This window comes from Halichoerus grypus, chromosome 6 (genome assembly GCF_964656455.1).
Source record: "Halichoerus grypus chromosome 6, mHalGry1.hap1.1, whole genome shotgun sequence".
Taxonomy (NCBI): Eukaryota; Metazoa; Chordata; class Mammalia; order Carnivora; family Phocidae; genus Halichoerus; species Halichoerus grypus.
In genome coordinates, this window is record NC_135717.1 from 66,146,846 (window position 1) to 66,174,761 (window position 27,916).

Consider the following 27,916-nt stretch of genomic DNA (forward strand, 5'->3'; position numbering starts at 1 on the left):
TGGGCAGGGGCCCCGAGATAACTATTTTTATCCCCATTTTGTTGATGAGGAAATTGAGGATAAGGCTAAGTAAGTGATAACTGTTAAGTGACAGAGTTAAAGTAGGATTCAAACCCAAGTTAAGCTGAATCCTGAGGTCATGCTCTACCTACTCAGATAGGCTGCTCTTTATTAGTGTGGTGAAGAATCACTAATAAATATTGTACTTTCTTCAAAAGAAAACTAAATCTTTGTTTTGGAGTCATAGGAATAAGATGCTATTTAACGTTTACAATTACATGAATTAACTGCGTGTTTTGACATAGTGCACTATAATTTCCTAAAAAGTTCTTTCACTTTCTTAGGACTGCTCTCCATTTGGCCTGTGCCAATGGCCATCCAGATGTCGTTGCTGTCCTAGTGGAGAGGAAATGCCAGCTTGACCTCTTTGATAAAGATTATAGGACTGCTCTGATGAAGGTATGGGGTAGCAGCTGTGTCTGCCTGAGATGGATTTGATTTAATTACTTAGCATGAAAACTTACTGCATTTAAACATAACAAATTGGTGAAACCTGTGGCATGTTTACTTTAAATTCCCAGAATTGACACTCTGTTTCTTGGTATAATACTGACAGGCTGTACAATCTCAGAATGAGAGATGCGTGACTATTCTTCTAGAACACGGTGCTGATCCAAATCTTACGGACATTGCTGGCAACACTGCTCTCCACTATGCCGCTGTTGGTTCAAATACATCAATAGCAGAGAAGCTGCTTTTACACCATGCAAATACTGAAGTGAGAAACAAGGTACAGATCAACTGTATTTATAAAGTATTTGAAATAATATATATGTATATATAAATTTTTTTAGCCACAAAACATTTTATTTACGTATTTATTTATATGTGTAATAAATACATATACTGAATTCTATACATCAGGTCCTGTCATCCTGGACACAACTCCAAAGCCAGGGCAGGGAGGGCTAGAGAAAGGTGATGCCCATGGAGAGGGTGAAGTTCTGTCTCCCAGCCACCCTTCCACCCCAGAAAGAAAATCTTCCCATTAGTGCTTGGGAGTGGATGGTGGGCTCAGAGCCCACAAAGGATTGAAGGCCTAGAGGGGAGTGGAGGTGGTGGAGGCTGGGTGCTGTGCAGGGCCTTAGGAAATGGGTGCTGCTGGGAATGGGTGGGAGACGCTGACCCAGTGGGGTAACTTGGGTGAGTGCAAGTAGGAGGAGAAAGCAGCAGGTTGCAGGCCCTGGGCGCTCCAGGCCCCAAGGTTCTGAAAATGAGAGCAAGGGGATCAGGTCATGACATCCTACAGGGGCATTTACTTGTGCTTGTAGCCACTCTGCCCGCCACGTACCACATTGGGGTCTCCCATTTCAGAGAGTAGTTCCTGCTCAGCCTTGTGTAGTTCCTCAGTGGGGTGGTAGCTGTACGTGGGGAGTAGTTGATGACCATGCTCCCCAGTCCACCTTCTGTTTCTGTGACATGCATTATTTCTACCACTGCCCTTACAGAAACACTGTTGGTTGACATAGGTAGGGTCAGTTTTTCATATTTGGAAGCTCATGCATTCCCTGAATGAAAAGATTTTGAAATAACTTAATTGTCTAAGATTTCACTTTAATGATACTTTTTTTTTTTTAAGATTTTATTTACTTGAGAGAGACAGAGAACAAACATGAGTATGGAGGAAGGGCAGAGGGAGAGGGAGAAGCAGGGGAGCCTGATGCAGGGCTGGATCCCAGGACCCCGAGGGTCATGACCTGAGCCAAAGACAGTCGCTTAACTGACTGAGCCACCCAGTTGCCCCAAAGCCACTCTCTTAATTCCGAGTCCATCTCCTCAGTGACCCTTTTGGATCAAGAGTGCCTTATGTTGACATCTGGGATCCTGATACCATGATAGAAGAGAATCAACCATGTTTGTGTAACTTGGAGAAAACCTTCATTTTTTTTTTTTTTTTTTTAAGATTTTATTTATTTATTTGACGGAGAGATGGCGAGAGAGGGAACACAAGCAGGGGGAGCGGGAGAGGGAGAAGCAGGCTTCCCGCCAAGCAGGATGTGGGGCTCGATCCCAGGACCCTGGGATCATGGCCTGAGCCGAAGGCAGACACTTAACGACTGAGCCACCCAGGCACCCCGAAAACCTTCATCTTTATTGGAAAGCTCTCAAAACTATATCCCCGAAACTCTAATTTCTCAAATGTTAATGTTTGCCACAAAAAAGTATTGTCAGATGGGGATAAGCAAATTTAAACGGATTTCTTTTGTGCTAGATATATAGTGCAGTTTTGTAATATTTCTCAAACATAGATGATCATTGAATCTTTCTACTGGGGCACAGTACTTACCTTCCAGCAAAGTGTATGTTCTTCGGAATGTAATTTAAAAAACACTACTCCAGAGATAATCATTTAGGTTGTTAACTCAATAAAAATACTTAAAGCATTTACTGCTATGTTTTAGATTTTGGAGATATAGAGAAAAAAAACAATCCCTTCCCTCAAGAAGCTCTTGGTTTAGAGGGGGTGCAATAAAATAACTAGAGTATACCATAATAAATACTGTGATAGAAGCCAAGATTCTTGGAACCAGTCAATGAAGTGAGTTTTGGAGAATGACTGCAGTTAATCTGTTGAAGAAGTGGAAGAGAGCTATTTAATTTAGTTTTATTTATTTTATTTTTTAAAAAAGATTTTATTTATTTATTTGAGAGAAAGAGAGAGTGGGCGAGAGAGCAGGAGCATAGGGGCGGGGCAGAGGGAGAGGCCAACTCCCCTCTGAGCAGGGAGCCTGCCTTGGGGGTGGATCCCAGGATGTTGGGATCAGGACCTGAGCTGACCTGAGCCCAAGGCAGATGCTTAACCGACTGAGCCACCCAGGCCCCCTGTGGAGGGCTATTTGAAAGAGAAGGAGCAGCTGGTGAAAGCACAGAAGGGTGAGAGTACTTTCTATATTATATATTTGAGTTTAGAGGATCCTTTATAAGTTTTAAAATTCAGTATGGAAATATGTAATTTTGTAAATTATAAATTGTTTTTGCACTTTTACAGGATGAACTCACACCATTGTTACTTGCTGTAAGTGAGAACAAACCGCAAATGGTGGAATTTTTAATAGAAAAAGAAGCAAATGTACATGCAGTTGATAAGTTGCAAAGGTACAGTAGTTTGGGTTTTTTTTTAAACCTTATATTGTTCTAGAGTGGTACAGTTACTCAAGTCAGAAAGATTAACTTAATAAGAAGAGGATTAATTTTTTTTTTTTTTAAAGATTTTATTTATTTATTTGACAAAGAGACACAGCGCGAGAGAGAACACAAGCAGGGGCAGAGGGAGAGGGAGAAGCAGGCTTCCCGCAGAGCAGGGAGCCCGATGTGGGGCTCGATCCCAGGACCCCGGGATCATGACCTGAGCCGAAGGCAGACGCTTAACGACTGAGCCACCCAGGCGCCCCGAGGATTAATTTATATAGTGAAAAATGTCAACATGTCATCAGTTAGGCAGAAAGCAATTATTCTGACGGGGCAACATGAAGAACAGTATATGGTAGAATTTATATTTCTTCATATTATTGACTGATGTCATTTGCAGTCTTTTTTTTTTTTTTTTTGCCATATGATTTTATATTAGCTAAAGGGGTTTCATATTAGTTTTATTAGTTTTATAACGTGTGGACTCCTAACTTTTATTTTACTTTATGATGCAATATTGGACTTCTTAACCCTTTTATAATATTTTTGAAACTTCTACTTCATATATATTTTCCTTAAAAGATGAATATTAAACATAAATAGGAGTTGCTTTGTCTTTTGGCTGACTCTTTGCTTTAAATTGCTTTTTGTTTTTGAAGAATACTGATGTTAGATGATCCCTAAGTGATTATTAATTACTCTTACCAGATAATATGGGCTCATCATCCTTTTTCATGTTCAGTATATATATATATTTTTTTGTTTTCATTGGTAAGGATAGAAGGATGAAAGATAACTTTAATTGAATAGACTTTTCCTTTAATGAGGACAAATCATAGGTGGGTGATAAAGAGAAAAGAGATGGGCTTTAGATTGACACAAGACTAGGTTTAATTCCTAGCTTTCCTACTTGCTAAGTGTGTGACTTTGGAAACATTACTTATCATAACCAGATACATTTCCTGATATGAAAAGGAGGATAATAATATATCCTTCAAGGGTGGTTGTGTGTAATATTTTATATATATATATATAGCATTTAATTTAGTGTCTACCACGTGCTTATCTTAGCATCATTAACTGCAACTATGACTGTTTTATTACCATTAGTATGAATACTGTTATTTTCAGCCTGCAAATAAGCTTTTTTAATTTTTTATTTTTAAAGATTTTATTTATTTGAGAGAGAGAGAGAGAGCATGGGCAGGGGGAGGGGCTAGAGCAGGGAGCCAGACGTAGAGCTCGATCCCAGGACCCCAAGATCATGACTGAGCTGAAGGCAGACGCTTAACCGACTTAGCCACCCAGGCACCCCTGCAAATAGCTTTTTATACGGAGCTGTCCTATAGATGGCTTGGAAGTACACTGTATCAGATTAAGGAAGAAATGGGGAATTCTTTTTTAAAATCTTTACCATCAGATAAGTGACCTCAGCATAGTTTCTTGTTCATCAAAGGACTTTTTTTTTTTTTTTTAAAGATTTTATTTATTTATTTGACAGAGAGAGAGAGACAGCTAGAGAGGGGACACAAGCAGGGGGAGTGGGAGAGGGAGAAGCAGGCTTCCTGCCGGGCAGGGAGCCCGATGCGGGGCTCTATCCCAGGACCCTGGGATCATGACCTGAGCCGAAGGCAGACGCTGAACGACTGAGCCATCCAGGCGCCCCTATCAAAGGACTTTAAATTAGCAACTTCTACTGTCATAGCCAAGTAGGACAAGAGGCTTCTTTTTTGTCCTTTCATTTTAGCCATGGAGGTATTTACAAAGATGAGCGGTTGAACATGTTAATGGCCAATTCTGTACTGACAGGCAAGATATTAACCTGATAAAGTATATCAGATTAGCTGTTTAAATAACTCTTAAGTTCCTAAGGGTGAAGTTCTCTCTCTGTTATTTTAGAACAGCCCTCATGCTTGCTGTACATTATGATTCTGCAGACCTAGTCAGGGTTCTTCTTCAGCAAGGTATTAATACCTTTTCTGAAGATGCGTGTGGATGGACTGCAGAATATTCTATTTTTAATGATCTTAAAGTGTGTTTACATTAAAATGTTAGTTATTACTAAACTGAGGTATATAATAATTTAACTGTTAGTTTTGTTTTTTTTTAAAGATTTTATTTATTTATTTGACAGAGAGAGACACAGCGAGAGAGGGAACACAAGCAGGGGGAGTGGGAGAGGGAGAAGCAGGCTTCCCGCGGAGTGGAGAGCCTGATGCAGGGCTCGATCTCAGGACCCTGGGATCATGACCTGAGCCGAAGGCAGATGCTTAATGACTGAGCCACCCAGGCGCCCCTGTTAGTTCTTATGTAACAGATGAGAGTTCATTGTTTGATTCAGGCAGTTTTGGGATGGCAGTGAGTTAGCCCACGTCATTTGCCAGAAATCAAGAAAAAGGCTAGACTAGTAAGAAGTAGTAATGGGCGCAGGATTCTTTATCTCAGGACTATTGAGACCTTTATCCTTAGGGATCCTAACTGTATCTCTTTCATTCCAAGTATAACCGTTATGCATGGGGTACAAATAATGTTACATCTGTGTTTTTTCTTTTTCTTTTTCTTTCTTTCTTTCTTTCTTTCTTTCTTTCTTTTCTTTCTTTCTTTCTTTCTTTCTTCTTTTTTTTTTTGTAGATTTTATTTATTTGAGAGAGAGACAGAGAGAGAGCACGGGTGGGGAGGGACAGAGGGAGAAGCAGATTCCCTGCTGAGCAGGGAGCCTGACGTGGGGCTCCATCCCAGGACCCCAAGATCGTGACCTGAGCCGAAGGCAGACGCTTAACTGACTGAGCCACCCAGGCGCCCCAAGATCCTTGTTTTTTCTAACTAGTTACTTGGGTCTTGAGATGTTCAGTTTAGTAGAAGACCCTATACTTTCCCTTGAGGGCTATCTCCTATACTTTCCCCCTTGAATTTTCCAAGAACCTGAGGAGTTCCCTAAGACCAAAAAGACCATCTTTTTTCACAAGTCATTTGGAAGGAAAAGACATTCTTATCATTCCCTTGTTTCCTCTGATTCTACTACTACAGCATTGCCATTGAAACTGGTTCTGCAGGGCACCTGGGTGCCTCAGTTGGTAAAGCGACTGCCTTTGGCCCAGGTCATGATCCTGGAGTCCCAGGATTGAGTCCCGCATCAGGCTCCCTGCTCAGCGGGGAGTCTGCTTCTCCCTCTGACCCTCCCCCCTCTCACGCTCTCTCTCTCAAATAAATAAATAAATAAATCTTAAAAAAAAAAAGTAAGAAAGAAACTGTTTCTGCAGTCTGGTCATGATTGACCTTTGCTCCTAGGATGCCCTTGCTGATCCACATTCCTCAGTCTTCATGGTGGTCCACAGTTAGACTTCAAAGTTACAACTTTTTTTTAGTTTACTACATATGCTTCTATGCTCAGCTATTCCAAAGCACCAGCACCCTGTTCTGTCAGCTGGGCCTCCTGGCTTTAGCCACACACACCCTTCCCTTCACACTCAAAAGCTTTACGTGAAGCCCATATGTTAGCCCAGACCTTCAGGATGAATTATCCTTGTCTTTTCTGCTAGCAGATGGTAGTTGGGACCATTCTAAGCTGTTGAAGAGGTTCAAATAATGCTGCAGGAAGAGACTGGACTTCTCTTTCTCCTTTGTTACTAGACCTATATCCCAAGCCTGCTTTAAATCCTATGGAGCGCCTTTTCTTATTAGGTGATGAAAGGTCTGATATTGCCCTTCCCAGAGTAGTGGGCATCACCTTTCCCAAAAGGCCATGTTTTGGGTTTAATATTTCATTAAATCCTCTTAACAACCTTGTAAAATAAGGCAGTAAGATGCCTGTTTTATAGAGGAAGACTCTGAGCCCAAGAGAAGTGGCTTGTCCAAGAGGAAATAGCTGTGAGACTTAGGACTTCTGAGCTCTAGACACTTTCCATTATGGGAAGCTAACTCTAATTTACTAATTACTAAATTACAAATTCATGACTGGTTCACCGTACTTTTTTTCCTCCTTTAATTACATACTTAATAAAAAGTGTATAGAAGTTACAAATTTGAAGTATATGGGGTACTTCAAGTTTTGATATTAGTTCCGATATTATTTGAAATACTCTTAAGAATTTGGTATTTGGTAAATGTTTTTCATATCAGTATTAAAATAGTAACATTGTTTATCATCCTTTTTTTAAAAAAAATTTTTATTGTTATGTTAATCCCCATACATTACATCATTAGTTTTAGATATAGTGTTCCACGATTCATTGTTTGAGTAACATTGTTTATCACCCTTTTTTATACGTAGCAGTCGCCAACTAATTGCCGAACATAGAGAAGAAAAACTTAACAATTATTTGCAAAGTAAGAATGCAGGTAAGACTTTTCAGAGTGAATTACTCTTGGTGGTCCTAACATAGATGAAGTCAGAGTAAGGAAGTTTTGATAATGAAAGAGCAATGGAAAAAAAAAAAAAAAAAACCTACTGTGTAAATTGCATATGTATTTTTTTCTTTCTTTTCTTTTCTTTTCTTTTTTTTTTTTTTTAAGATTTTGTCTATTTATTTGACAGAGAGAGATAGTGAGAGAGCACAAGCAGGGGGAGTGGCAGGCAGAGGGAGAGGGAGAAGTACGTTTCCCGCCGAGCAGGGAGCCTGATGTGGGGCTTGATCCCAGGGTCTGGGGATCATGAACTGAGCTGAAGGCAGACGCTTAACCAACTGAGCCACCCAGACGCCCCTATTTTTTTTTTTTTCTTAATTTCTTTCTTAATAGTCTAGTATTCAGGATTATTTAAGAAGTTAATTGTAGGCATTGCTGTCATGAACAACGGGAAGAAATCAGAGGGAGACAAACCGTGAGAGAGACTGGACTCTGGGAAACAAACTGAGGGTTACAGAAGGGAGGGGGTGGGGGGATGGGGTAACCAGGTGATGAGCATTAAGGAGGACACGTGTTATGATGAGCAGTAGGTGTTACATGCGACTAATGAATTGTTGAACACTACATCCAAAACTTACGATGGACTATATGCTGGCTAACGAACATAATAAAAAAAATTAAATAAAGTACCTCAGTATGAACAACAACAACGAAAGAAGTTAATTGTAGGTAATTTAAAATATGAGGCGGTATTGTCTGAAAAGAAATTCATTATTTTAGTCATGACCCCTAAAATCCCATGATATCTTTGTGTAAATAAGAAAAAGAGATTTTTAAGTTAGTATGTTTTATGTTTTCTCTATAAGCATATTATAATAAATTGAACCTGTTATGAAAATGGATCTTTTAATTTTTACAAGTGGATTACATTTAGTAAATATTATTATATAGTGATTTGTCTCCTTAAAAAAGGAACTATCCTTAAAACTGGGGACTTTACAATACCTTCCTGGTATCGTAAACAAATGGCAAACAATAAGAACTGCAAAACTTAGCTAGTATGCAGCAATACCAATGAGACTTTTTTTTTAAGGTAACTGTCTATTGCTTTTGCAATTATTTTCATTTGTTCACTTAACAAATAACTATCAAGTGTCTTTTAGTTCCTAAGTGTTATTCTGATGTTGTAGAATGCAAACATTCAAAAAACACAATCCCTGCCCTCCAGGAATTTGTTATTATCATTGTCATTTTTATTATTTACTCTACTTTATTCAATGCTTACTATGTGCCACAGTCCCCTAGTGCTTATGATTACCATTGTTATTTTTTATTGGCATTTAATATGTTCCAGATACTAAGTCCATAGTGAGGAATTAGAGTTTTAGGAGAGTGGGCAGAATTTAGGGTAAGTATGCAGACTGAATAGGAAGTTTGCCAGGTAAGGTGGCAGAAGGACGATGTTTGGCAGGAGAAACATCCATCAAGATTACATGTTTTGCAGACGGAACAGCAGTGCAAAGGCTAAGATGTACGAGTGAACTTTGGAGGATTTATGAGCAGTTCAGTTTTGCCAGTACAAAAAGTGTGCTATGGCAACGGTTGGAATGAGGTGAATACTTAGCTAAGGCAAGCTTATGAAAGTTTTTCAGTCCTATGGAAAGGAGTAGATCTTACCCTGTAGACCTTGGGAACTTTATCAGGTACAATGCTTTTAGCTGCAAATAATAGGTGACTTATAACAGTGACTAAAACGGGGCATCTGGGTGGCTTAGTCAGTTAAGTGTTGACTCTTGGTTTTACACAGTCTCGGGTCATGAGATCAAGCCCCACATCACGTTGGCCTCCGTGCTCAGCACGGAGTCGGCTTGAAGATTCTCTTCCTCTGCCCTTCCGCCCATTCATGCACTCTCTTGCACGCTTCTTCTCTTTCTCTCTCTCTCAAATAAATAAATCTAAAAAACAAAACAAAACAAAACAGTGACTAAAACAATAGGAACTAGAATTGTTTTGATGGTTCAGTGATGTCATCAGGATCCCAGTTGTCTCTTTTTCAGCTTTGAGGTTGGCAGTATTTCATGTCTCCCTTCCTGGTTGGCTAATTAGCAACAGCTCCAGGCCTAGTCTCACATTATAATATCCAATGACTGGAAGGACTGTTTTTCTTTATATGTTTCTTTCATTAATTAACTAATTAATTTATTTAAGATTTTATCCATTGATTTGACAGAGAGAGAGAGAGAGAGAGAGACAGCGAGAGAGGGAACACCAGCAGGGGGAGTGGGCGAGAGAGAAGAAGGCTTCCTGCGGAGCAGGGAGCCTGATGCGGGGCTCAATCCCAGGACCCTGGGATCATGACCTGAGCTGAAGGCAGACGCTTAACGACTGAGCCACCGAGGTCCCCCCTATACGTTTCTTTTATTTTTTATTTATTTTTATTTTATTTTTATTTTTTTAAAAGATTTTATTTACTTATTTCAGAGAGAGAGAATGAGAGAGAGCACATGAGAGGGGGGAGGGTCAGAGGGAGAAGCAGACTCCCTACCGAGCAGGGAGCCCGATGTGGGACTCGATCCAGGGACTCCAGGATCATGACCTGAGCCAAAGGCAGTCGCTTAACCAACTGAGCCACCCAGGCACCCCTATATGTTTCTTTTAAATAAGAAGAAAACTCAGAGGCTTGCAGTGAATTTCCTCTAACATTTTATAGGCTAGGTTATATCGCATGCTTGTTCCTAAATCAGTCACTGGTAAATCAGGTACTGTGATTAGCTTAGAATAATCATTTCTCCTTTTGAAGCTGGGGTGAGGCCACCTTCTTTGTGTATGGGGACAATAAATATCCAAATAAGCTTGTAGTTCTCCAGCAAGAATGAAGAATTGTGGAATGGCTACTGGGGAGGGAGCCAGCAGTATTTGATGCAGGGATTCATTGGAGAATTTGAAGCAGAAGGGTAATAAGATTAGATTTGAATTAGGGCCCTCTGGTTATGGCATAAAATAGGGATCACCAAGCTTTTTTCCTTAAAGGGCCAGATCGTGACTATTTTAGGCCATGTGGTTTCTCAACTACAATTACCATTGTAGTGTGAAAGCAGCCATAGCAATATACAGGTGAATAGATGTGACTGTGCTCCAATAAAACTTTATTTACAGAACCAGATGGCAGGTCGGACTTGGCCTGTGGCCGTAGTTTGCTGGCCCCTCATGTGGAGGATGTATTGAAGGAAACCATGTAAAGAGACTGGAAGACAAAGGAAGCTTATATTTCCTTAGCCTAGTATCAGTCCATTATGAAATTTTCACCCTTCTATACTGAAAAAGTCAGGAGGCTCAGTTTATTCAATTTAAAATGTTGTTCTTTTTCTAGGCCTTATGTCTTTCTCATTTTTTAAAATTTAAACAGTTTTTTTAAAGATTTTATTTATTTGAGAGAGAGATAGGGAGCACAAGTGGGGCAGAGGGGCAGGGGCAGAGGGAGAGGGAGTAGCAGACTCCCCACTGAACAGGGAGCCCGATGCGGGGCTTGATCCCAGGGCCCTGAGACCATGACCTGAGCTGAAGGCAGATGCTTAACTGACTGAGCCACCCACACGCCCCCTTTCTCATTCATTTTGCTTAAAAATTTTTTATTCATTTAAGAAATAACAATAATAGTTGGTGGCTTTTTTTTTCCTCTGGAAGTCATCAGTTAAGAGCTCATGTTTGAGTAGGGCAGTGGCGGGGGAAATATAAAGCAGAGACCGAAAAGAAGTATAGTTAATATGATTTCATGATTATTGAATGTAAAAAGTTAGGGGAGAGAGGAAATCTAAGAAGATTCATATGTTTCCAGATTGTACACTAGCATTTAAATTGGACATGAAGAATGAGTAGGACTTTATCGGATGAAGAGAGGAGAGCGGTGGGAGTAGGGAAGACCAGGTTTTTTCTGTATATGTTGAATTTGATGGAATGTCCATGTAGTATATTTTCAGTAATTGGATAATCGAATACTAGGAGTTTCTAGCTGGAGATAGAACTTCAAGGTTGGAGGTGCAGATTTGAAATAATCTGATTAGAATTATTAAGCAAAGTGATAGCTTGGACAAAGATTGAGCTTGTCCATGGTGGAGAAACATATAGAATGAGAAGGAGGCCAGTGAACAGACCCTGGGAATCCCAATATATAAGGGGTGGATGGAGGAGTAGGAGTTAGTAGAGAAGACTGAGGAGTGACTGGGGAAACGTAAGAGAGGAATTAGAGGAAGTGATGTTGAAAAAATTAAAAAAAAATATTTCAAGGAGGCGTATTACTGAAAAGAAAGAAATTACTGAAAAGAAAGCTGGATTTAGCTTTTAAAAGCTCTTTGCTGGTAACCTTTTCAAAAGAATTTTTGAGTTGTAAGATCTATTATTTACATGATTGGTACTTTCTACGTCCAAATATGGAAAAATAACACATCAAGTCAGGTCCTACGTAACTTTTTTGTAACTGCAGTATCTACCCGGACAGGGTCAAGGGAAAATGGTCTAGCCTGGTGAGTAGACTTGCCAACATTTTTCCATAATTGTCAAAACCTAGGAGTCAAGTGTGAGGAAAAGTGTTGTCTTTCTTACCTGTTTCTGGTGGAGATACTTGAGTTTTTCCTCAAGTCCTTGATACACTCTTCTGGATGAATACGAAAACAAAAACAGCAACAGGCAGGAAGCCACTGTCAGGCCCTGTCTCTGATATGGAATCATGATGCAGCTGTATTTTGAGAGTTTTAAATTTTGATCAGAAATAGTTTACAGACCTGCAGTTTGGAGTCTTGACCTCTTTTAAATATTTTATGGCAGAAAACTAGTATAATACCGAGGAGAAAATATAAGGTGATATGCTGAATATACTAGTCTCACTAGTTCAGGAATTCTGTGTCAGTAAAAACAGTCAATACCTGACTATTTTGGTTAGTGCTGTCTCTCTTGATCCCCTTTTCATTTGCCTTCTTCTAATATCTCCACTTTTACTGCTCCTTTCTGAATTTCATCTCTAAAGAAAGCGCTAAGGAAAATGGTCTTGGAATCCAACACTATTAGAACACATTTCTACCATATGTATGTTTGACATATATGTGTATTTCCTTCTAAGGTAATGGGCTACCTAATCTAAAGTGTATCTCATATTTTATTAGTTTCTTGTGCTAAATTTCTTTGTATCTGTATCACAGTGACAAAGTTAGGGATGATGGTCTGCCAAGACTGAAAGCATTTTCTGGATTCTCAGAAATTTTTATCTGATACAGTTTTAATGTGACATGCTTTTATATTTTTTTCCAGAAATTGGTAAACTGTGACTTAACAAGAATATGTGGCCAATTAGATTACCAAGTTTTTAACCATCTATGTATATAAGATAACTCACTTTGTTTTCCCCGAAATGAGCCCTATTGATCTTTAATGATCAAATCCTCTATTTTCAGGGTGGAGTGGAGAACTCATCTTATATTTTGGATGGAGTATTTTTGGCTTTTTTTTTTTTTTTTTTTTTTTTTTTTAGAGATTTTATTTATCTACTTGACACAGAGAGATAGCAAGAGCAGGAACACAAGCAGGGGAAGTGGGAGAGGGAGAAGCAGGCTTCCCGCGGAGCAGGGAGCCCGATGTGGGACTCGATCCCAGGATCCTGGGATCATGACCTGAGCCAAAGGCAGACCCTTAACGACTGAGCCACCCAGGCGTCCTATTTTTGGCTTTTTGACTAGTTTGTCAACAACTGCCTTTAATAGGTGAACTATGTTTTTAATTCTATAAGAAATTAAGGAAAAGACTGGAAACAAAACTCTATAATCAATAGTGGGTTGTTAAACAGTATATGATAGTTATATATTTTTCTATAATTATCCCAGTTACCTTATTGATTCATAACTACCATAAAAATGGTATTAAGCCCTATTTATTTATGTATTTATTTTCTTTTAAGATTTTTTTTTTTTTTTTTTTTTTTATCTGACAGAGAGAGACACAGCGAGAGAGGGAACACAACTATGGGGAATGGGAGAGGGAGAAGCAGGCTTCCCGCTGAGCAGGGAGCCCGATGTGGGGCTCAGTCCCAGGACCCTGGGATCATGACCTGAGCTGAAGGCAAACGCTTAACGACTGAGCCACCCATGCACCCCGAATTAAGCCCTATTTAGTTGGAGAAAATCTTTGTGATCTTTTCATTTTTTTATAGGAACTTTTATACTGTAGAACATATTGATAATTATCAGGATTCTCTTTTTTTTCTGATTAAAATAAGATTGTTGCTTGTCTGACATTATTTTCTGATCATTATGTCATCTATTCTTTTTATGCCTTTATTCAGATGGGTATAGAAATACAGGAATCCCCATGGCAAATACTAAGAAAAACAGATTCAAGGAAAGGTGTTCTGTGAAATAACCTTCTGACTGTAATCATGTATAAAACATCAACCCAAATCATAAAAATTTCATATAATGCAGTTGTATTAGAGGCTCCCAGAACGATACCCAGATTTGGTTATTCACTAGAAGAACTCACAGGTCTTAGCATATTTGTACTCATGCCTTTGGTTTATTACAGTGAAAGGATAGAAAGCAAAATCAGCACAGAGGAAAGGTGCATGGAGTGAAGTCTAGAGGACACCAAGTGCAGGCTTCTAAGAATCCTCTGCCTATGGCTGTGCTTAATTCCTCCAGCATCAAATTATGACAACACATATGAAATGTTGTCTGCCAATACAAGAATCTTATAGAGACTCAGTGCCTGAAGTTTTCTGGAAATGATAATCATGTAGGCATCTTCTCCCTAGCGTATACCAAAATTCCAGGTTCCCTGAAGGAAATCAAGTATACAGGATAAGACACCAGGTTTGTACCAACACTTAGGCACAGCCACTCTTACCAGCTATGAAATGGTGGGAACCCTCCCGAAATCCAAGTTCACGAATACCAACCAAGGGCCAGCCATTCAAGTGGGATCTAATGGTGGCAGTCTTTGGCCTGCTCTATGGAATCTTTTTTGCACAGGAATTAGAGCCCTGCCTTAATTTTTGTTGTTGTTTTAAGATTTTATTTTAACGGCAAGTAATATGATGGTATCACATGGTACTGGTTTCAGTAGCATGATCTGTATTAAATTGAAGTGCTGGTTACTTTTTTGACTTTTGGTGAATATTTAACAGGTATTTGTACATAAATTACTGGGGCAATATTAGGTAATTATAATCTGTTTTTTTATCTTATTAAACTTTCATTATGATTCTTAGAGTAAACAATGATTTCTGATTTAAAATTAGAATAAAAATTCTTAATTATATAGATAATCCAGTTTTGTTTCATATGGTAGTGAATCCCTGTTTATAAGATTCGATTATATAATTGTCCATTATTTTCTTGCCTAAGTATGCAATTAAAATTATTTGCTTTATGTATTTTCATATACTTCAATTTGGTGGATAATACCTGTATTCTGTTACTTCGGTCTTTATCTTAATTTTCATGGTGGCTGTATCTTACTTTAATACATGGTGATCGCAGGCTCAATGGATACCTTTCTTTTTCTTCACGATCAATAGACCTTACTTTTTTAGAACATTTTCAAGTTAACAGCAAAATATAGCAGAAAGTACAGAGAGTTTCCATTTACCCCATGTTCCCATACACGCATAGCCTCCCCTGTTGTCAACATCCTGTGCCACAGTGATACATTGTTTTATTTACATTAACTCATCTTTATCATCCAAAGTCCATAATTTACATTCCGGTTCAGTCTTGGTGTTGTACATTCTATTGGTTTTAACAAATGTATAATGACATGGAATAGTTTCACTGCCTTAAAAGTCCTCTGTGCTGTGCCTATTCATCCCTCCCTTTGCCGCAACCCTTAACTCCTAACTTGAAAAGTATTGCTTTTTCCAGAATGTCATATAGTTGCAATCATACAGTGGATATCTTCTTGAATGTTTATTTTTTATATTTATTTTATTTTATTTTATTTTTTTAAAGATTTTATTTATTTATTTGAGAGAGAGAGAGAGAGAGAAAACTCGAGGTGGGGGAGAGGCAGAGGGAGAGGGAGATGCAGACACCCCCGCTGAGCAGGGAGCCTGATGCGGGGCTCGATCTCAGGACCCTGAGATCATGACCGGAGCTGAAGGCAGATGCTTAACCACTTAACCGACTGAGCCACCCAGGCACCCCTCTTCTTTAATGTTTAAAAAATTAAAATTCCAAGGTAATTGAATGTAGTGATTCAAGATATTCTTTGTCCTTTGTTTTGTGTTCATCAGTGTAGGATCTGATGACATATGCCTTACAGACATAGTGACAAGTGTGATTTCTATAGACATGTGTCACATAATGGGGAGGGTTGAGAACAATGACATCATGCACTACTACCTAGCACTAACCATTGGTACCATATTGGTCTAAGAGGTGGGTCCAGATAGACTCTCTAGCAATGAAAGTAGACAGTCTCAAGAGGTTATACCTTATATCACTAAAATCACTAAATCTTTCATACTTACCTGCAATTGGAAATAAGGCCAGAGAGAGTCTGTTTGCTATGTTTTGCCATGCTGCAAAGTACAGTGGCTATAGACCAAACTTTGTGATGAGATGTTTCATCCTAAACTTAACAGTCTCTGCTGAAGAGCTGGAGAAGTTCTGTTGTGTTACAGCAGAATAAATACAGTCTCTTTTAACTGCTCCTAGTAGTGGAAGTCCAGAAGAATCATGTTATTTAGGTTTGACATTGTCGGTCTATGATAATGATTCTGCTAATGATACCATTTTCTGTCAGTCTCATAGGGTTTGGTTACAATTATGGTCATTATAAACATTCACTTGTAGGTATCAAATTCTGATAAATACCATTCTTTTCTTGCATTTGGTAAATGTAGAGGAGAAAGTAAGATTTCTTAATGCATTACCTGCCTACCAATAATATAATTAATACTCATTCCAGTGTGGTTTCCAGATGTGGTCTTGAAGGAATACTTTTTAACAAATCATCAGTCTTATACTTTTAATATTCTGTATTTTTCTATTGTTGATTTAAAATGTATTTTGCTTTTTTCTTTAGTGGCGGATAAGAGTTCTGAAGAAGAGTCTTTAAGCAGGTAGGATTTTTATGGAGTCTTTAAAATTTTGTGTTAACTAAGGAAATGCAGAGAAAAGCATTTCTTGAGTTCTGCTCTGGGCTAGACACTATATTATGTGCTTGACATTTATTACTTATGTAGTCATTACAATAGCTTCACAAAATAGCTCTGCTATTATAGCCTATTTTTTATGAGTCAGCTGTGGTGCAGGGAGGTTGATTAATTGACCTGTGATTGCATAGTTAATGAGTAGCAGACCCATGATTTGACTGTCAGCCTGTGTGACTCCCACCTCCACTCTTTTGTCCCTCAGCAGCACTGGGATTAAGATACAGATCCTAGTCAGATCAACTCAGTCAAATTCAGTTATGTGTTAACCCTGATTTAGAGTTTTCTCAAGAAACCAGGTTAGTTCAAGCATTTGTCCTAATATATTTGACAACTAGTGATAACTAGAGGTAATTACTGCAGTGGTAACTAGTCTGTTGTTTTTACTGTCAAAGATTTTAGGGTGGATCTCAGTTACCTATGGCCACAGTACATAGCTTTTACATAAGCAAGACCTAATCAGGCAGATTCTTAGATATAGTGATGTCTCCTCTCCTTGAGATGAATGATTTTTCCAGAAGTGAAGGATATGTAATCTAGGTGTAGACCATGTTGCATTAATTAAATTTATCATCTATTTAGAGGATATTTCTAAATTATTCTCTATTTACTGACTTCCCAGTCTAGTTTTCCCTTTAGGCTAGTACCCTTGACTAGTTCTTTGGAGTTTCTTCTTTTTTTTTAGACCTTTTTCTTTTTCTCCATGACTTTTCTATAGTCTTTTCTTGATTTTTTTTTTTTTTACTTTGTTCTCTGCTTTTCTTGGTGTTTCTTGTAGTCCATTAATTGTTTCCATTTCTGCCAGCTAAATAGTCTCTGTTTTTCTATAGACAAAATCAGAAGCACATAGAATTTCAGGATTTTAAGGAATCTTAGAGATGAATTAATCAAAATACCCTCTGGTACTGCAACCTATGTTTAACATCCTCACCCAGTGGTTGTTTAAATGGAGAATTTGAAACTCAAAAGAGATTAAAAGTCACTTATTTGGATATGATAAGTGACAGAAATGAGATTTAAATTCAAGTTTTTTCCTTTTTTCTCATCTTGTAGGTAAATGTTTTAATAATTGAAAGATGGGGAGGGGGTCTTGTGAACACAGTGAGGGGGGTAAGGAAGGAATTAGCAGGAGACGCCAAGTTTCAAGAAGAATAACACTGGGTTGGATAGTTTTAGAAAAGATGTCAGAATATTGGGGTTTATGATAAGTTAGATAAAGATGAATTATAGGAATGAAGGATACACACACACACACACACACACACACACACACACAAAGGAATGAAGGGCAAGGGTATTGGGAGTTGTTTAGAAAGGCATATTAAAATAGAGGGTTGAAGAGAATCTTGAGCAGCTTTTTTGTTTGTTGGTTTAATTGAATGAACTAGCATACTTCAGGTTTTCTGTTGAGAGATCTTAAAATCATTTGAGCCACTGGGAAGAATCTTTTTACAGCATATAAGAATGTGATATCATCTACTTCCACCCCAACTTACAGAGAGTGGCTTAGATCCTCTTGAGTAATAGGCGGAATGGAGATTCTACACAACATAGATGCATGGCCCAAGGTAGCGGTCTCCTCACTCCACCTCTTTTCTTAATTCTCTGAAGCCCTGCCCATGTACATGTAGGGTTTGGTGGGGTACGACTGGCTGTCAAATCAGTAACCAGAGTTTTATTTGGGTAGTTGGTAACATGTCTATGTTGAGATGACTACATGGATGACTGAAACTCCATTTCGCTTGTTCTCCAGGAGCAAGAAATGGCTCTTACTCTTGGTCATTTGAGCCTATCCTTGTTTTGGGAGTCTGTGCTTTCATAGGCTAAAGACTTAAAGGTTGGAGAGTACCACTGAGCCCTGCAGAAGAGTGATAATAGGAGTGGGAACTCACAGAAAGAAAATATTAGGCAGTGTATAGGGAAATAGAGGCACAGCTACCCGGACTCTGTTTTTATACCAGTCTCTCTTCTTGGGTATCTGAGTGCCTATGAAGGTTTTTAAGGTCTTGCTAGTTTATGTAGACCTAAATAAGGCAGGACCTGTGAAGGAAAAAATTTGGACCTTATAATTTTTAATCTTTAATCTGGGAATAGTATTCCCACTAATAACATAAATTTGTTCTTTAACATTTATATATTTATTTATTTCTTTTAATTGAAGCATAGTTGACACAAGATGTTATGTTAGTTTCAGGTGTACAAGGTAGTGCTTGAACAACTCTATATGTTACACCATGCTCACCACAAGTGTAGCTACTATCTGTTACTGCATAATGCTATTACAATACTATGGACTATATTCCCTATGCTGTACTTGTATCCCTGTGACTTACTATAACTGGAATCCTGAACCTCCCATTCCCCTTCACCCATTTTGTCCGTCCCCCACCCCCTTCCCTTCTGGCAATACAGAATTCTCTCTATTTCTGGGTCTGTTTCTGCTTTTTGTTTGTTCATTTGTTCTGCTTTCTAGATTCTACATATAAGTGAAATCATATAGTATTTATCTTTCTCTGACTATTTCACTTAGCATAATACCCTCTAGGTACATCTACATTGTTGCAAATGGCAAGATCATATTCTTTTTTATGGCTGAGTAACATTCCTCTGTGTGTATGTGTGTGTGTGTGTGTGTAAGAGATACACCTGTTGATGGACACTTGGGTTGTTTCCATATATTGGCTGTTGTAAATAATGCTGCAGTAAACATGGGGGTGCATATCTTTTCAAATTAGTGTCTTCATTTTCTTTGGGAAAGTAAGTAACCAGTAATGGAATTACTGGATCCTATGGTATTTCTATTTTTAATATTTCAAGGAACCTCCATACTGTTTGTCACACCATTTTCTATCCCCATCACCAGTGCACAAGGGTTCCTTATTCTCTACATCCTCACCAACACTTGTTTTTTGTGTTTTTGATTCTAGCCATTCTGACAGGTGTAAGGCGATAATTCATTGTGGTTAACTTTTGAACAATTAACTTTCAAACATTTCAGAGAATTCCTTGCCTGTCACTCTTAGTTATGGGAACTAAGACTGGGTCTTTACTAGGTATTTCACATCTTCGGAGAGGTGGAGGCAAGATAGATAACGAAAACCTTTTTAGAAACAGAGACCAAATTTTGAAAGACCTGTACTCTAACAACTATAAAACATTGATGACAGAAATTGTGTCAAGACAGAAGAAGTGGAAAGACGTTGCATGCTCATGGATGGGAAAAACACATATTGTTAAAATGTCTATACTACCCCAGGCAATCTACAGATTTAATGCAATGCCTATTAAAATACCAACATTTTTCACAGAACTAGAACAAACAATCCTAAAATTTGTATGGAACCACTGAAGACCTCGAATAGCCAAAGCAATATTGAAAAACAAATTGGAAGTATCACAATTCCAGATTTCAAGTTATATTACAAAGCTGTAGTCATCAAAAAAGTATGGTACTGGCAAAAAACAAATATAGATCAGTGGAATAGAACAGAAAACCCCAGAAATAAACCCATAACTATATGGTCAATTAATCTGTGAAAAGCAGGAAAGAATATCCAATGGAGAAAAAGCAGTCTTTTCAACAAATGGTGTTGGGAGAACTGGACAGCTACATGCAAAAGAATGAAACTGGACCACTTTCTTTAAAAATAAACTCAAAAATGGGTTTAAGACCTAAATGTGACACCTGAAATCATAAAAATACTTGAAGAGAGCACAAGCAGTAATCTCTCTGATATTGGCTGTAGTAGTGGGTTTTGTTTTTTGTTTTTTGTTTTTTTTCTCTAATTATGTCTCCTGAGGCAAGAGCAATAAAAGCAAAAATAAACTGTTGGGACTACATCAAAATCAAAAGCTTTTGCACACTGAAGGAATCAGTCCACAAAATGAAAAGGCAACCTATGAATAGGAGAAGATCTTTGCAAATGACATATCTGACAAAGGGTTAGTATACAAATATAAAGAACTGCTAGAACTCAACACCCAAAACACAACCCAGTTGAAAAATGATCAGAAGACACGAACAGACATTTTTTCCAAAGAAAACATACAGGTGGTCAACAGGCACATAAGAAGATGCTCAGCATCACTCATCATCAGGGAAATGCAAATCAAAACTACAATGAGACACCACTGCACACCTGTCAGAATGACTAAAATCAAAAACACAAGAAACAAGTGTTGGCGAGGATGTGGAGGAAAAGGAACCCTCTTGGATTGTTGGTGGGAATGCAAACTGGTGCAGCCACTGTGGGAAACAGTATGGAGTTTCCTCAAAAAGGTAAAAATAGAACTATCCAATAATCCAGTAATTGCACTACTGGGTATTTACCCCAAAAATACAGAAACACCAATTCAAAGGGATACATGCACCCCTATGTTTACTGCAGCATTATTTACAAGAGTCAGCCCAAGTGTCCATTGATAGATGGATGGGTAAAGAAGTGATATATATACACAGTGGAATATTATTCAGGCATAGAAAAGAATGAAATCTTGCCATTTGCAATGAAATGGGTGGAACTAGAGAGTATTATGCTAAGTGAAGTCAGTCAGAGAAAGACAAATACCATATGATTTTGCTTATATGTAGAATTTAAGAAACAATAAAAATGAGCAAAGGGGAAAAAAAAAAAGACAAACCAAGAAACAGACTCTTAACGATAGAGAACAAATTGATGGTTACCAGAGGGGAGATGGGTGGGGGAATGGGTGAAATAGGAGATAGGGATTAAGGAATGCACTTGTCATGATGAGCACTGGGTGATGTATGGAATTGCTGAATCATTATATTGTATCCATGAAACTAATATAGCACTTGTATGTTAATGATACAGGAATTAAAATAAAAACAACAAAAACAGAGGCCAAATTTTAAGTATATCAAGAAACTTCATTCAGTAAATAGCTGACCTTTCATTCGATTTTTCTTTTTAATGAACTTGTTTTTGTTGTATGTTTTTGCTCTAAAGTATTTCCATTAAACCTGGTACTGATGATTCATGGCCTACATCAGATGATGAAGACTTTAATTTTGATATCAAGGTAAAGTACTCTTGTGAAATTTGTTTTCCTGCTCTGAATTTAGTTTGTATATTATTTACTCTTAAAATTTAGCAGTGGCCTACCTATCATCATTTTATGTTTGTAATGGAAAGTGGGTCAGAACAAACCATTTTGTAGAGATATGACGAGTTGAAATTTCTTTTTTTTTTTTTTACTCTGGTAAATACTGAAGGTGGAGGCTGAAAAAAATGGGCTGGAAAATACATAATGACAGGAAAATTATATTGGGAAAAGCTTTTCCATAATGGAGGAAATAAGATATTTGGTCAAGGATAAGGATTTTTCTGTGAGTTTTAAGTTATCTTAACATGACTTTTCTTTCTTTCTTTTTCTTTCTTTCTTTCTTTCTTTCTTTCTTTCTTTCTTTCTTTCTTTCTTTCTTTCTTTCTTTCTTTCTTTCTTTCTTTCGTTATTTCTTTCTTTTTCTTTCTTTCTTTATTAATATGACATTTATAATACTCATGCCTAAATGAAATCTTTAGTGGATTCAATTATTGCGGACATTTTTTCCCTTGGTAACATAGAGTTTTACAAAAGACTTTTTTCTCTATTTCTATCCTTTGTTGTACATTTAGACTAAAATAATATTAGAAATTGTGGAAATTCAGAAATTTAAATTGTTTCTCAAAACTTATATTGCAAAGTTATTCCACTGTGTTTTCAAAATAATTCCATTAAGAGTATAGTTAAAACTTTATCTAAGTGAAGAATACATGTTTTGCCTAAAATAATAATCAGCTCTAGAAGCAGAGGCTCTTCATACCCATATGGTAAAATGTCCAATTTCAGAAATCTTTTATATTACAGTTTTTAAAAATATCTACTCAATCTTTGTATCAGATTCTAAAATATAAAATTTCATTCTTATTTAAATATTCATTTTAAAGCCCCTGCATCATTATAAGCTACTGGATGTTAGGAAACGTAATTGTGCATCTCCTGGAACACCTAGAATAAAGTCTTGCTTGGAAGAAGCAATTTAATATTTTTTGAATGTGAATAAATGAGCAGACAGATGGAATTCTGTATAATGGAATGTTATAAGTAATGTGCATAAAGTGTCATAATTAAATATATGAATTTTTAAAAATATAGCTCAAATTTATATTCCTTTCTTTAAAAAAAAGATTTATTTATTTGAGAGAGAGAGAATGAGAGAGAGAGAGCACATGAGAGTGGGGAGTGTCAGAGGGAGAAGCAGACCCCCCTGCTGAGCTGGCACACCGATGCGGGACTCGATCCCGGGACTCCAGGATCATGACCTGGGCCGAAGGCGGTCGCTTAACCAACTGAGCCACTAAGGCGCCCTATATTCCCTTTTTATGTTTAAGATTTATAAGTGCAAATGAACTATGTTGAGGAAATAAATAAATAAGAAAAAAGGTTACAGTATATTTTTTAGTATCCTCTAATTGTGAGCTCAGAATTTTCTTTTTTTTTTTTTTTAAGATTTTATTTATTTATTTGTTTGTTTGAGAGGAAGAGAGAGAGAAACAGCATGAGAGGGGAGAGAGTCAGAGGGAGAAGCAGGCTCCCCGCAGAGCCAGGAGCACGATGTGGGGCTCCATCCCAGGACTCCGGGATCATGACCCGAGCCAAAGGCAGACGCTTCACCAACCGACTGAGCCACCAAGGCGCCCCATGAGCTCAGAATTTTAGATAAAAATTCCCAACTTTTTTCTTTAACCCCATCTGTGTCTCATTAGATATATCCTTTCAAGGTGTACATTTCTCCTGAGAATTCTCATTACCAATTCTTTCTCCATGTGGAAAGTTGATGTGTTAGAAACATTTCTTTTTCTATTTTTTTCTCTCTGTAGTAATAATTTATAGCTTTCACGTACTGATAAGGTAAAGGTAGGTGGAAAAATATTTTTCGGTATATGTAAATATGATTATGGATATACTATAAACAGAAGTCTCTTAAATTTTTTGAATTACATATTATAAATATATATATTACGTATATATTGTAAATATATACATTACATATATATTATAAATATATCTAAAACAGAGGCTTTCGTTCATAGTATATCCCTAATAACACTGACTTTTCTCACTCTACAATTATTTGTTTATAAATACTGTAGTAAAGAATTTAATTTTTTCACTATAAAGTAAATTGTTGGGGTGCAGGTGCCCCTTCAGATCACTATGTTCGTATCCTTTGGATAAATACCTAGTAGTGCAATTGCTGGGTTGTAGGGTAGCTTTATTTTTAACTTTTTGAGGAAGAATTTATATAATAATCAGTTAGGGGTAAGGAAAATAACATTTTGGGACTAGCTATTAAATCTCTCATAATCCTCATCCCAGGAGAAGATATAGGCTTAGTAAATGGCAGAACTGAGATTTGAATCTCCATTTGAATGATTGCAAAACCTGGGTTCTCTGTGTAGTGGTGCTCATTTGATAATGGGGAATATTATAATTATTTTATCAAATGTGATACTTGTAATCCTTAAAACTATTATTTTTTTTCTAGACTGTCCCAAAACCAAACTTAAGAGCGCTAATGAATGCTTCTGAGCAATTCAAAAATGGTAAGCTATTTGAAGACGTGTTATTCACTGATTTTTGTCCGTTCTTATATTATTCAGTAATTCGAAATTACAGATATTTTCATGTTCTTTTTATTTTGTTTTTTACTAAGTGGGAACACAATGCGACCTTACAACACCAGGAGGTAGAACTTTATCTGAGCACGATAATTCTGATTATGGAGATGAAAATATAGTTGGACTTCTTTACAAACCACCATTCAAAGCCAATGACTTTTCTTGTCCTGCTTTTTCAAAACCTTCTGTCAAGTCGTTAGCAGGCCATGGCGTTATAAAGGCAAGTTGTTCTGTTTTAAACTTTTTTCCCTATTTTTTTTTCACATACCATCCTCTTGATGCTTATAATGAAAAGAATCTTAGGAAAAAACGGAAGTCCTCAAGATCATAAGGGGAAATAATGTAATAACAACAGAGAGGTAAGTACCAGATTGAGATTTATAAAGCTTGGTGGGAGTAAACAATTCTTAGGTATGCCATTATGGAAGGAAAGAATTAGAAAGCAACTGGAAAGAACAGCTAGATGGATGTGAAGAGGAGGGAGGGGGTGGGGGGAAGAATTCATTTAAGAAGGGCAAGATGAACGTAAAGATTGAAGAGTTGAGAGAGATTATTAGAAAAACACAACAGCAGTAGTGAGGCTAAGGGAGAGCAGATACTCTATATTACAAAATATGGTAGAAATTATTTTAAGTGCAAAATAAGAAAACAAAGTCAAGTAATAAAAAAAATGCTTAGACTCTTCTGAATGACTTACAGCTGACTTTTATGAAGAACTGGAAGAAAATTTTATCCTTCCATTTAAGTTTAATAAAGTGTGCTATCTTATATTTAATTTAGCAAAACCTGTGTTTACAGATAATGCAAAGTGAAATCTGTTTTAGGCCTTAATCAGATTTATTATGAATTTTGAATTTTTGGCCATTGTCTTTCCTGTGGTTTCTTTCTTTCTTTTTTTTAAGATTTGATATATTTATTTTTGTGAGAGAGAGAGTGTGAGTGCACGAGCAGGGGGAGGTGCAGAGGGAGAAGCAGACTCCCCACTGAGGAGGGAGCCTGATGCAGGACTCGATCCCAGGACCCTGGGATCATGACCTGAGCTGAGGGCAGACTCTTAACCAACTGAGCCACCCAGGTGCCCTTTCTTGTGGTTTCTGATTTAACTTCCTGTGTGGTAGAATCTTGGTAGGTTTTAGAGCTTTTTGAGACTAAAGAGAGGAAATAAGTAAACATTTAGTCTTTCATTAATTAAAACTGAAATTTCTGATTATGTAAGTGAGGTTCTTAATCTTTATCCAATAAATGAAATAAATTTTAAGCTGCAACACTCTTAAAGAAAAATATAAAATTGTTTCTGGATAGTGATTTATAATTTATTTTTAATTGTATCTGCATTTAATAGATACACAGACACACATCAAATGAATGAACTCACAATTTATAGTTTTTTTCTAATATGAACTGTTTGTCATTGTGGAATCATAAGGAGGGAAAGGTTGCCAACAGAGTATACAGAATTATTTCTGGAAGATGATTTTTACTTTTTCAAATATCTCCAATAGTAGATACATTTTATAGTATTCTCAGGAAACTTTAGTATTCCTAGTTGTTAATTTTTGTTTTAAGATTTAAAAAAATTTAAGTAATCTCTATACCCAACATGGGGCTTGAACTCACAACCCTGAGATCAAGAGTCACACACTCTTCTGACTGAGCCAGCCAGCCAGCCGCCCCCATAGTTGTTAAATTTAACATGTGAATTCTTTCATATCTGAAATTCAGAAATACTGGTGATTTGATTTTTTTTTTCTTTTTGTCCCTTTCTTCTTTCCTCATGTGAATATTGGGTCCTGCTTGATAATCATACATGTATTTGGAGACTTAAAAACCTTCAACTTGGATGGTCATGATTATTAATGTTTTAATACTAGATTCTTTCCCCAGTCTTTAACTACCATCCTATATTCACAGATAGGAAATTAGAGCTATTAGTATGCTGTTCACAGTGGAATAAGAAAATCATGTGAATTTTAAAATAGGGTTTTATATTTTTCTCGTACATTGTAGTAGTACTTAAAGATGTCTCAAAATTCTAAAATCCCATAAGTATTTCTCTTCTACAATTTAAATCTTTTAAAATTAATTTTTAGAAAAGTATTCTTACAAAATCTTGAATTGGTATTTTGCAATTAAATCTTTTTATTAATCTTAAAAATGCTATTCATTACAGAAATTAATACTTGCCTATATATATATATTTTTCTAAATATTTATTTCAGAGAGAGAGAGAGAGAGTCGGGGGGAGGGGCAGAGGGAGAGGAAAAGAGAGGGAGAGAAGCAGACTCCCCACTGAGCATGGAGCCTGATTTGGGACTCAATCTGACAAACCTGAGATCATGACCTGAGCCAAAATCAAGAGTCAGATGCTTAACCAGCTGAGCCACCCAGGTGCCCACTAACTTGCTTATATTAATAAAAGTATATTTTCTATCCTTGAAACTAATGTTGAAGTATATAAATGAACTATTGAATCCCATGGTTTTTCCCTCCCTGCTTTTATTTTTATTCTGAAAATTTCAGAGTTCTGTGTAGGTTTACATTATTTAATTACACCGGTTAGTATATTTTATAGATATTTATGTTTTATTAACATCATGTGCTTTTCCTGTCATTTTTTCCTACTCCAAATGTATTTGTCTAAAACTTTCTCCTTAAGTCTCCTGGGTGCTTCAAATTTGGCATGTCCCAGATTGAAGACGTTGTTTCTGACCCATTCCTCTTCCCTGGCTTTTTGTAATTGCTTTGTCATTTGTTTTCCCCATCCTAGTATATTGTACCACTGAAACACTGAAGCAGGAAAAACTGGACTCCAAACTTCCCTGAAATTACTACATCCAGGGGCACCTGGGTGGCTCACTTGGTTAAGCATCCGACTCTTGATGTTGGCTCAGGTCATGATCTCAGGGTCCTGGTATCAAGCCCTGTGTCAGGCTCCATACTGAGTAGGGAGTCTGCTTGAGGATTCTCTCTCTTCCTCTCCCTCTGCCCCTCCCCCTGCACGCACACACACACTCTCTCTCTAAAAATAAGTAAATCTTTAAAAAAAAAAAAAACAACACCACATCTCTACCTCTGAAACCGGTAATACATTATATGTTAATTAATTGAATTTAAATTAGAAAAAGGGACACCTGGGAGGCTCAGTCGGTTAAGTGGCTGCCTTCAGCTCAGGTCATGATCCGGGGGTCCTGGGATTGAGTCCCAAGTTGGGCTCCTTGCTCAGCGGGAAGCCTGCTTCTCTCTCTGCCTGCCACTCCTCCTGCTTGTGCTTTCTTTTTCTCTGGCAAATAAATAAAAAATCTTAAAAAAAAAAAAAAGTAAAAAACAAAACAAAAAAATCACCACATTCAGTATTTTGTCCCTGCTTACCATTTTTCATATCTTATTATCATAATTCACTCTCTCACGTATAGTTTTGAAATACTCTTCTGGTTTTGGTTCCTTTATGTTCATCTTAACATTGCTGTCAGACCTTTCTAAAATATATTTCTGACGATGTAAC

At 37.3% G+C, this 27,916-nt stretch overlaps 1 protein-coding gene across 9 annotated transcripts in view; it reads left to right on the forward strand.

Moving 5' to 3' along the window:
* The window catches only part of LOC118546253 (ankyrin repeat domain-containing protein 26-like), a 108,806-nt gene that overhangs the window by 2,886 nt on the left and 78,004 nt on the right, over window positions 1-27,916 (forward strand). For 8 of the 9 annotated variants that reach the window (XM_078075284.1, XM_078075285.1, XM_078075289.1 and 5 more), the window contains exons 2-9: window positions 345-459; window positions 617-790; window positions 3,050-3,156; window positions 7,460-7,527; window positions 16,603-16,639; window positions 21,700-21,772; window positions 24,282-24,339; window positions 24,450-24,638. In XM_078075284.1, coding sequence (XP_077931410.1) covers window positions 345-459; window positions 617-790; window positions 3,050-3,156; window positions 7,460-7,527; window positions 16,603-16,639; window positions 21,700-21,772; window positions 24,282-24,339; window positions 24,450-24,638 — 821 coding nt within the window. Of the gene's footprint in view, window positions 1-344; window positions 460-616; window positions 791-3,049; window positions 3,157-7,459; window positions 7,528-15,542; window positions 15,754-16,602; window positions 16,640-21,699; window positions 21,773-24,281; window positions 24,340-24,449; window positions 24,639-27,916 lie in introns of those variants that run through there. The other variant, XM_078075292.1, reaches the window with a different exon arrangement.